This window comes from Cornus florida, unplaced genomic scaffold, assembly GCF_030987335.1.
Source record: "Cornus florida cultivar Cherokee Brave unplaced genomic scaffold, ASM3098733v1 CherokeeBrave_3.0.0_Hap2_Chr11, whole genome shotgun sequence".
In the NCBI taxonomy this organism is placed as follows: Eukaryota; Viridiplantae; Streptophyta; class Magnoliopsida; order Cornales; family Cornaceae; genus Cornus; species Cornus florida.
Window position 1 is genome coordinate 118,748,966 of NW_026775581.1, and position 12,082 is coordinate 118,761,047.

General features: G+C 35.7%; 1 protein-coding gene across 1 annotated transcript; it reads right to left on the reverse strand.

The window, feature by feature from the left end:
* Positions 1 to 7,331: 7,331 nt before the first annotated feature.
* LOC132283179 (G-type lectin S-receptor-like serine/threonine-protein kinase LECRK1) lies at positions 7,332 to 10,152 on the reverse strand. The gene has a single exon (XM_059785104.1). The coding sequence runs from the start codon at positions 9,966 to 9,968 to the stop codon at positions 7,539 to 7,541; it is 2,430 nt and encodes an 809-aa protein (XP_059641087.1). The 5' UTR covers positions 9,969 to 10,152; the 3' UTR covers positions 7,332 to 7,538.
* Between the last annotated feature and the right edge of the window lie 1,930 nt (positions 10,153 to 12,082).

Genomic DNA, 12,082 nt, shown 5'->3' on the forward strand with positions numbered 1-12,082 from the left:
CTTCTGGCGGGTGCTCCGGTGAGTGAATTCCTCTTCGTCATATGAGGCAGAAGCCGCTGCTCTCTGAGCTTCTATACGGCGGTGACGCTCCTTCGTCTGTGAAGAAGCTCTGAGCCAACATGACCCAATCGGCGTTGAGCTTCAGCGAATGGATCTGACCAGCATTACCTATACACGAAGTTCAGTCTGTCCATGGTATGCTCACCGCAACTGCATCACCTGTACTTGCTGTATATGTGTATATATTTGTATATGTGTATGTAATGTGTATATATTTGTCTATGAGTAGGGTGTTTTAGTCTTTTTCATTCAACTCTAAATTTTTATAAATATTAGTAATATATCATTGATGGGCAAAATTGTAAAATTACACAACTCTGTTAGTATAGTTAACGGTCAGAGGTAGGTGGAATTATTAAACGTAGAGGAGTGTAAGTGGAATATAGGCAAACATCAGGGGGTGTAGGTGGAATTAACCCTTTTTATTTTTATACAATTACATAAATTATATAAATATAATCAAACGATAAGTATATTAAATTTATCTTTTTAAAGTGTTTATTTTAAAAACTTTAATATGTAATTAATAAATCAAAACTTAAGGGGAGATTAAGGTAATTTACCGTATATACTATTACTTGAAGTTGGAAGGGAGGGGTGTTCAAGATAAAAATAAAAAATAAATAAATAAATTAGAGGGGTATGTTTCAATGAAAATATATAGTGTGTATATATATATACACAAACACATACATACTTGAAGTTGGAAAACAACTAAATATTTAAATTTTTAGTACTAATAATTACAACTGTTGAAAGATCTTTGTAAGACAATTTAAGAATCTTTTCTTAATTATTTGAATCAACGCGTATGTCTATATATCCACAAAAAATTCTTAACGGAATTTATTCCAAATTTTATCTAAAGTTTTTGTTTTGCATGTCCCGTTTCCAACATTACCATCTGTAGATGTAGTTATCTCAAGACCAAGAAAGTAACCAAGGGATCCAAGATCCTTCATCTCAAACTAATGATTGGGAAACTGTTTGAGCTCCTGAATTCCCGTCAAATCATTTCCAATGATCATCAACATAAAGTAAAAGGAGAATTATACCCAATTGATGCGTCGAACAAATAAAGTAGAGTCATAAGAACTAGCAGAGTAGCTAAGTCGAGAGATAGTGTAACGACTTGAACCTGTTGGTTCGAACCATTAACCTGGTCCTTACCCGGCTCGGGTCAACCAGGGGTACAATCGTCATTTCCCATGCTCATAGGTAACACTCAGTCCGTCCTAATGGTCAAGGAACTCCAAATGCAGTTAGAAATGAGAGAGTTAAGGTATGAATCATGAGGTGGGACTAGCCGAGTCAATGGAAAAGTCACCCAGGTTAATGGAAAAGTCAGTCGACTGATGGCCCTTCGTCAATCGGCTGAAAATACATGATCAACCAGCTGACTGAGATGGTGAGTCGACCGAAACGATCTTAAATTTGCAAACTCTCAGGATTTAACTAAAATAACTCATCGGCCGATTGAAAGTGAGGTTCGGCCAGTTGATCAATAGGGTCGGCCGGCTGAAACGATTTTCCAATATGCATGCTCTCAGGACTTTCCAAAATGAACTATCGGCCGGCTGATGGTGTGGTGTCGGCCGGCTGATGCTAGAATTTTGGTCGACAGATGGTGAAGTTCGGTCGGCCGAAACAAGATTTTCCATCACTATGCTCTCTGGAATATTACGAAATAGCTTGTCAGTCGGCTGACATGCCTTGTCAGCCGACTAATGAGACCTGGCATGCTGCTATGTGCAGCCTGACAGTCCAAATATCTGGGCTTTTTGTAGGCCAAACCTAACAGTCAATTCAATCCCGAATTCATGGCAATAATGCACAATGACATACAGCTAAAAGCATCCATAATCAATCACAGAATATACTAGCAATTCCCATTCATTACCAAAGTGCTAACATAGTTCTACATTTACATCAAAATACATTTTAGTGTTATATTTACAATACATGGCCGTGCTATATAAAATGAATACATTTTTCCAAATACAGCTCTACAAAAGAATAGGCTCAAGTGTACAGAAGGTAACAAAATAAACTTCAAGTCCTCAAACTAAATTTGTGGTGGGCCGTCATCCGCCACTTTTTTTCCCGAGCCCTGAAAAATGTTAATAATAAAAGGGTGAGCTTAAGCTCAGTAGGAAGTATCTAAGTCACACTTCTTATGACTCCGTGAATCCACGCCTAAGAATAGGTAAAAAGGAGTAACGGGATCATGCTAAACCGGGGATGCACATCCATAAGCACATGTCAAATATATAGACAAATATAATCAAAATCACAAATACACCATATATGCCAATGAAGTGCGATGCCATGCAAATGTCGCTCCTCATTTCCGAAACATTTCCGTTTTAACTTCCAAACTGTTAGTGCAGTCCAACCCAAGGCACCTCCAAGGCGTCATGAAAAAAGAGTTGGCTAACTATCCATGACCACAAAGCATTTCCAAGGCGTCGCATCCAACCTACTAGCTCAACCATACTCCCCTCTTGACCACATTAACACCACAGACCACTAAGCGCCTCCTAGGCGTCCGATTTTCGTAAACATTTTTAGAAAACACTTTTCCCGAGATAATTCCATTTGTTTTAAAACACATTTTCCCCTCTTTCTTCCTCAATGGATGCATGAGTGTTTCATGCTTCTATTCATTAATGTAACCATGAAATTTCATACATGCTACTTAAGACAAATTGCTAAAACATAGAACTCATGCTTTTCAATCATCATTGATTCAACATAATAAGCATATGAAATAAGAATTTAATCTCATGTAAACATGCTTATTCATAATACTTCAACTATCACATAGTCACAAACTTCTTATACAATATTTAAACCATTTAGCATGAATTCTCACAAATTAAGCATGTTAGTCAACAAATTAAGAAGTAAAAATCCACAAAAGCACAAGAAATTGTGTATTAGAAACCCCTACCTCAATTTGATGAAAAGCCCCAATTTCCACCTCAAGCCCTAGAATTTTGAATTTTCCAAAGATGACTAAACGTAGATTGGCTCCGATCAAATCATAGATCTCATTGTGCTCTTCAATTTGCTGCAAACGGTATCAAAAATCTCTCAAAGATGAAAGAGAAATCAAGCTTTAATTGTGTGTAATGAAAAAGAAAAGAAAAGTTGAGAGAAGAGAGAGATTTCATGAGAGAGGGAGAGAGAGAGAGTGAGAGATTTGATGGTAGATATGGCCTTTAGGCCATTAAAATGAAAAAAATGTGGGCCCTATTTCAAAAACAAATCTTTTAACCTTTAATTTCCCACCACACACCTATATACATACACATATTAATTCACAACCACATAAAACACATTAAATAAAAATGAATGTGATGCAAGTGGACCCAACCATAACCCCCATACACGAAAATTCTAGTAGCGGGTCCCACTCGGGACTTTCCAGCTCAAAAAACAGAAAAATGCCGAAATGGCAACTGATGCATTTCCAAGAGTTCTAAACTCAAGGAAACGTCCCAACCAACTCTTAGGCCCCCCCCCAGCACATCCCACAGTGTTCGGCATGCAAAACGAAAAAAGACAAAAATACCCGCGTAAGTTAGAAAATTTTAGAAATTTAGAAAATGGCAAAAATTCAAGAACATTACAGATAGTCGGACTAGATTTGGTAAACCAAGCTTGCGGTGCCTGTTTGAGACCATACAAAGCACGTATAAGTCGGCACACCTTATTAGGAGGATGAGAATAATCTGGAGGAGCTGCATGTACACTTCCTCAAGTAAATCACCATTGAGAAAGACATTCTTAACATCCTCTGAAAAAGTCCCCAACGACGAAAAACAACTTTCCAATATGAACTTTTATCCCCTCCTTTTTCACACTTTGTTATTTATTACTACATGTGGGGATAATATATACATTTTATTATAATTCAAAATGACATGAAATGGTATTGAATATCAAATTGAATTTTTTTATTATTACAAGTTAGATCAGGATTTCAAGTCGAGCACAATGTGATATACATGCATATATATATATATATATATATATATATAAATAATATTATAAATGTAAAATATAAAACAAGAAGAAAAAATTATTTAAATATGCATGTTTAAAAAAAAAAATAGAATTTTAAGTAAAATGAAAAAGAAAAGAAAAATGACAAACGACTTATAAAGAGTGTTAGGGACTGTGGAATGCTCTCTGGTGATTATCGATTTTTTTTTACCCTGGCAATAAGAAAAATAGCCATACGGCATCTACAATGAGTGTCATAAATGGTCGTACAACAACAAACAAATCATGAAGTATAAGAATAAAACTGAAGTATGGGTTCCAGATTTGCTGAGAACAAACACCAGCGGAAACCACCAATAAAGGAAAGCAGGGAGTGAACCACAAGTTAGGCCATCGTCAAGGCAACTGCTCCAAGGCTGCATCTACAAGGCGCCGCCGACGAGGAAGAAACCCCCAAACCTCGCACAAGAGGCAGGGACAAACAAAACCCACACAAAGGCCGGGACCACAAAACTCACATAGAGGCCGGGGCAAAAAAACCCGACATAGATAAGAGATTTAGCCGGAAAACAAAAAGCAGATCTACCCCGTCAAATCAGAAACAAGCCTAACAGTAGCAGATCTAACAAAACAACGAAAACGGCGTAAAAATCACCCGCCGAGCAACTATGTACAACACACCGAGAGACTTTACAATATTAATTTTTAACCAGTGGGAAATAAAATAAAAAAAGATATACAATATTTATTGTAATTGGTTGAATTTCAATTACAAGAAGAGTCCCTAGTTTCTGTGAGTCTTTGGCGGGAGATGAAAGAGGGGGTACGTGGTTGGTTGGAAACGCGATCCTCTGTGCGCGTTTTTTTTTTTTTTTTTTTTTTTTGGAGCTGTAATATCCTCTGTGTACGTTACTCACAGAAACTAATGTCCATTTTTTCTCAGGTCTACCAAATGCCATCTCCTAAATACCCTAATTTCTCAATAGTTGCAAGGTAGTCTCAGGCTCGATCCACTAACTTCACATCTGGAAATGAATATAAAGCATTGCGATTCCGCAAGAACTTTATTTTCTTTACGGTCCGAATCCCCTCACTTTTCATTCTCTACAATTACACTAATCAGTTCATAGATCAAACACAAACAAGATTTTCTTGGAAAAATCGTTGGAAAACGATAGAGAGTCTGGGACTGGAGGGAAATGCACTCGTCAAGCCTCAATACGGGGACCTCAAGGTCTAGGCCTGGTGGATTCAGGTGTAGGGTTGCAATTTTTGAGACCGGTGAGGAGAGAATCGTTGAATTGCAGAGGTTTGGGGAAGACGAGTAGAATCGTTACTTGCGGCGAGTCAGAGTCCGAATTCGTTTCTTTCTCGTAGCCAAACTTTTGCTATGTTGAAGAAGCAAACGGAAGGGAAGTTGCTGCCAAATCTGAGGTAACTATTTCTTTATTTTCGATCTCTTTATATATATATATATATATATATATAATGTATACAAGATATTCATTGAGATACTCTGATGATAAATTTGATTCTCAGCTTATGTTTGGATGAATGATGTCATTTTGTTTAGAAAGTGCTCTTTTGGTTCTGTTTCTTTCTCCTTTGTTAGTAAGATCCTTCAAATTTACTTATATACTGGCTATAAGGTGAATTCAGGATAATTTCATAATCTGTCTGCTTCAGTTCTTATATTTATCATAACATTTGATTTAATTTTTGGGGTTTTAGAACTTTAAGTTACAAGGATAAATCTGGTTTTGTTCATTACATTATAATTTATATTATCAAAGAATTCATGTTGAGAATATGATGAAAGCCTTTTCATATTATGGGAAATTATGGTTGGCAACTTGATTTTTTGTACAGTACTTTATATGAATTAATTAAAACCTAACTAGCATCTGCTAGTTCTGTAGCAGTTGTGTAACATTAGCAAAAAGGATATTTTGGTCAACTAAAATGAGTCATATAGGGATATTTTGGTTAATTAGAAGTGCATGCATGTCAGTCCAAAAATTGAAGGACAAAAAAAATTGGCAAGGTAACATCCAAAGGAGCAATAATCTCAGCAGTACACAAAATCTGAAACTGATATTATTTTAGCTATCGTGAAACTATATATATATATATATATATATAATTCGTGAGCTGATGTACATTTGTTTTTTTAGTAGTTTACAACTGGGCATATGATCCCAACAATCAACTGCTAGGACAAAACTGATTTTGATTAATATTGTTGTTCTACTAAAATTACTTTGTATAAGTTTAGTAGATTCTTGAAAAAGAACTCCCGAGTCTCACCCTGTAATTTGGTTTAGTCATTGTTGGGTTATATTATAAGTTTATAACCATTAGCATATGACTGAAAGGCTAGCCAGATCTGTTTGGTTATAGTCAATGTTTTCCCTTGCGTCTTTGTCTTTCTGTCTATGTGAGATGGAGAACCTATATAAACGGTTGCTTCTATTTGGACTTAATCTGATTAATAAAACAATTTAGGAAATTTTTATGTGTGAAATATTCTATCAGCTGAGTGTTCCAATAATTTTCATAGCAGCTTAACAATTTAACTCTGGTTTCACTCTAGTGAGAAAGAAATAAAACTAAACCAAAAGCCCCTAAATCCTACTGTATTTTTGCAGAATCAAATCTAGTTTGGTTCTCTTCCCTATTGGATTGGATTGGATTCAACAGTTCAATTTGTCCTAATGATATTAACAGTTAAAACCATATACGGATTAAGACTTAAACCTAGTTAAGAGAGTAAAAGAAACAAATATACCTGTCAGCTTTTATTCTTTTTGGGTAAGAGGTCAAAATTTTAAAATCAATTAGTAAGAATAAAAGAACTAAGGAAACAATTGACTTAATACATTGTCACGATTGGATAAAAGAAGTGGCCACTACCAATCCCCCACCGCCACTTTTATGTAATTTGCATATAAATATAGCATGATAATAATTAGAATAAATATCAATTTAGTACTCTCCGGGAAGGGAAAAAAAAAAATTTCAATGTGTGATTGATTGTAATATTTAATGCATGCAAGGATTATCATATATTTTCAGACCTATTTACCCTTATCCCCCATAAGTCTATTTACCCTTACCCCTGTGGCATATAAGATTCGCAACATCCCCCTTCAAACAAGTGAAAAAGCTTGCTAGCTCCTTCGCACTATGTTCTCAAGGATATGGGCTTCCTGTGTCAAACCAAAAGAAGTTTTGATTTCCAACGGAGTTTTGATTTCCAACACATAGTACTAATGCATACATATACAAGTCTGTATACATATATATATGAGTGAGTCGAACAAAATGTTTAGTTACAATTATAATAGCACTTGCATTATACGCTTTTACATCATAAGGGAAAATAGAAGTACAGAATAACAATATAGGCGTTACATGAAAGCAGCAAAATAACATACATAAACTACTACAGTGAATTCTGATATTAATTACATGGAGCTATTAGTTGGGCACGGAGGGGTGGCAATGTCAGTAATCCCCTCCAGCATCAGCACTACGCTCTTCATTGAAGGACGAAGAACCGGTTCATCCTGAATACACCATAGTCCCACTTTTACCATGTTCTCCAATATCTTCTTGTCAACTTCTTCACCGCCCACGAGCTTGTTCAATTCCCTAGCGACAAAGCACTTGTACACCCAATTGGAAAGAACAACCTCCTCTGGTTCTAATACATTGACTTCTATGTTCCTTCTGCAACATACAATTTCTAGCAACACTATTCCATAGCTATAGACATCAACCTTCACCGTTATTGGGATGTTCTTTTGCCATTCGGGTGCCAAGTAGCCCCTAGTCCCTCTGACCTGCGTGAAAGTCCTTGTTTGATCTGGCATCAATAACTTTGCCAACCCGAAATCAGAGATCTTAGCAGTCCAGAATTCATCCAGCAAAATGTTGTGAGGCTTTATATCGCAATGCAGGGTGGGGGCCTCACACTCTTCATGTAGATAAAGGATCCCTCTAGCAACATCCAGTCCAATCCTCACTCTCTCAGTCCAATCTGGGCGCCTTTGAGCCCGAAACAGAAGATCTGCAAGTGACCCATTGCTCATAAATTCATAGACCAGAAGCCTCTTTGATCCCTCTGCGCAGTAGCCAAGCAACCGGACTAGATTCTTGTGACGAGTTCTCCCAATTGCTCGCATTTCTGCTCTGAACTCCTTTTCGCCCTCTTCCACAACCTTCTCTAGCCTCTTCACTGCAATTAGTTTTTTACCTTTGTACAAAGCTCCTCTGTAAACTGTTCCAAAAGAGCCTTGGCCCAACTTCTCTTTGAAGCCATTGGTAGCCTTTCGAAGCTCATTGTAAGAATATAACCTCAGGGTGAACTCCTCAATTAAGCCAGAACTTCCAGTTTCCAACAGCATTCTGTACTTTAAAACACGGTGTTTAAAAATGAAAAGGCCTGAGAATGCAAGGGCAAAGCATGAATAGGTAACCAAGCTCAAACATAGAACAAGAATTATCATCAATGCCTTCTTGCTTGTGGTCACCACCAATTGTGGATACGGAGGAATATGGTTGTTGCTTCTAATACTTTTTGTACCCACCTTGAAGAATATAGTACTGCTTGAGTATTCAGCACCACTTGATTGCCTCATAATATATCTCAGTGGAAGCATGAATTTCATGCAGTAACCCGATTTAGAAATTGATGCGTCACAAAGACAGTCCTCCAAACAGGACTTGCTGCAGTCATCCTTGGTCATTTCTGCTTCATAGTAAGGACGGTCTTCCGATTTAAGATTATCCATGGTAATAATGTCGTAAAATTCATTTTTTTTCCCGTCTTTGCACCTTGTTAATTTGGTAAAATTCCTCTCGCAGCCAGTAGACTGCTGATCGTGATCAAGAAAATCAGCACCTGGAATACAACTGCAGTAAGGTTTATTGTCATTCAAGGTACAATAGCTGTTGAAACCACAGAAACTCTTCACATCACACATGTTGTCAATTGCTTTCCACTCTATCACTGGTTCAGAGTTGACACTGGGATGAGAATACAATCGGAAATTTCCATCAATATCAAGGGTTGCACGGTGGACCACTGTATTGTTGCTATGAGATGAATGACTCAATGATTGGATTGTGGTGGAATCAGTGTTGTTGATGAGCAGCAGTGAACCGTTACTATTTAGATAAATGCTACTATTTAGATCAAGATGAGACTGGGGGTTCAAAGTATCACGACACCTTGTATAAGCAGTACAACCTCGCCGGTAGCTCAAAGTCGTAGTCCAGTAAGCATCTACCGATATATCTTCTGTACTTGCAGGATATGCAACCAGATTCCCATCATACTGCATCTTGAGGCGAAACTTTCCAGTGGAGTGGTTTGTTTCAGAAAAACTAGAAAACAACGAATGCCCATTTGGAAGAATTTGGCCTCCTAAAATGGTATCGGTAGGAAAGTCAAAACTCTGCCAGATGACAACGAAATCCTTGCTGTATAGCACAAAATTTCCAGAGTCGAGCATGGAAGCAAACGAAGCAGAGGCAGTAGTACTGATTGATCTATCTTCACTTTGCCCTGTTCTCAGGAGAAGCTTACCTTTGGTAGTGAATTCCAGCATAGCATTTGAGGATACCGGTGGGTAATCACGATTAGCAGTCCATACTGTAATATTTTGTGAGGCACCCACCAACCAAATTCCCACTAAAAACCCACTGCCTTGCTGGTAAAATCCAAGGGCGAAACGGCGGGAAGGTGATTGCCATGAATTGGGTTGAGTGATGGGGGTGAGAGAAGTGCCCGGGCTTATCGAATTGGAGTGCTTTTGCAGAGCAGCACCAACAACCGCTTCAAAACATACAAAGATCTGGAGTAAGAGAACAGCGGCAGAAAAAGAAGCCATGATCAAGATGGAATATGAAGAAATTGGTATTTCCTAATTTGTGCTTACTGCAGTAGTAGTATATATTTAAGCTATTAAAGAAGAGGGTATATGCATGATACAAGAAGCTCAATGCCTCTCAATTATATCCAAGTTATGATATGTTTTCCACATAAAGCTTGTGGTTGTGATTGGTCTTTTTAAACAGGTTACAACTTGGTTGCATGTGCAATAATTATAACTTCAATGTTTTACGAAATATACTACTAATTGAAGACTATCCGTGAACTAAAATTAATCTCTAATTATTGAAAAATTAACCGAAAGCCATAGCGTAGTCAGTACTACTTCCTCCTCACCATTCAAAATGTTATTAAAGAAACAAGAAATTAATACCTTAGGGATATGTCAAAAAATAATATAACTATATATTATTATTTTTCTCCTCACATTTTCATCTATTATTATTATTATTTTTTTTGAAACTCACTTGCTCCACCATGGCCGACCTCCACCACAACCGTAAAAGTGCACCCCTCATTGGAATACTACAGTATGTATCATCCGATGGATTTATTCCGCATTTACTTACAACTCATAAGGTTATTATTATCTGGATAATATGGTCACTTTATAAAATTTTGTTCACGGTTCTAATGAGTGAAATCACGGTTATTGAGCACACAAGTCAAACCTCAAGAGTGTATAATTTGTTTAAACTTTATAATTTGTTTAAACTTTATAAACTGTATAATTTGTTTAAACTTTATCATATTTTAAAGGAAAAGAATTTTTTTAATGTTATAAGAAATTATTACTGTAGTACAAACATATAGTTGTTCTCTAAGTAAATAATTTTTATATTTAATTATTATTATTTTTTGTCGCGACAACAAATTCTTTTTATTATTATTATTAACAAGAAATATACTACACATCCACTTTGAACTCTTGTTCACGACAACATATTCATGTATTTACTCACTTTTCATATATGTTTTCTAGTGTTACCTAAATACTATTCACTTAGGTGCTGTTTGATAAAACTAAAAATTAAGTATCGAAAATTTCAAGTACTAAATTTTAAGCTTTGGATTTGTAAGTGTTAGAATGTATTAATCTTAAAACTTGTTTGATATTGTAGTAATTTTAAGTACTAAATTTATTAAGACTGTTGTTAAATGTAAAAGGTGAAATTTGAACGTAATATATATTATATTTTTGCCTTGAATATCTTTTACACATAATATTATTATAGAATATATTATATTAAAATAGAAACACATATATAAAATACTAAATTTCACCGAAGAAATATATTAATTTAACAATGAATATTAATGTCAAAACTTATGAAAAAAATTCCAAAATAAATAACTTATGAAAATGAAATATTTATGAAAAGGAGATTACATTTTTCACGCACAAATCATTATATTTTTATTTAGGGTTAAGTTCAAAAAACACCTCATTAAATACACGAGGTGCAAAAAACTGTTCTAATTTTTTTTGGGTGCAAATTACCCTCTAATTAGCCATTTTGACCAAATTATTTTTTAAAAATTCCAAAATGCCCTCGCTGCCAATGTAAGCATGTGATACCCCCGGATATCTTGATGTGGGTTGGTCAGGCCCACGCCCGAATTCCCGAGGATATCAAAACAAGTAACAATAAATGAACACAGAATACAATTATGATAAATAGGAATAAATAAAATTGCTGAAAGAAAACTAAAACGATAAACCAAAACTTAATCCTCAGAATAAAATTTTATAAATAAAAAACTATTCTGATACATCCAACTTCTCCATTTCTAATGCAACTCGGTAATCCATCCTAGTGGATCCTTAGTAAAATCCCAAACTGGAAGGAAACAACTGATACAAAATCCAAAACTAAATAAAATAAAATACATATTTTTTATTTAACAAATACATCATCAAAATCAAATAACAAATAATTTTACACAACACTTAATTTAAACAACACACCTAAGCACCCACTTAATTCAATTAAATTTAAAACATGAAACTATCTAAACACATAGCCACATAAGCACCAAAAAATAATAAAATAAAACAATTAAATTCCATTGGAAGAAGATTTTCCACAGCTAGATTTTCCTTCGGAAACG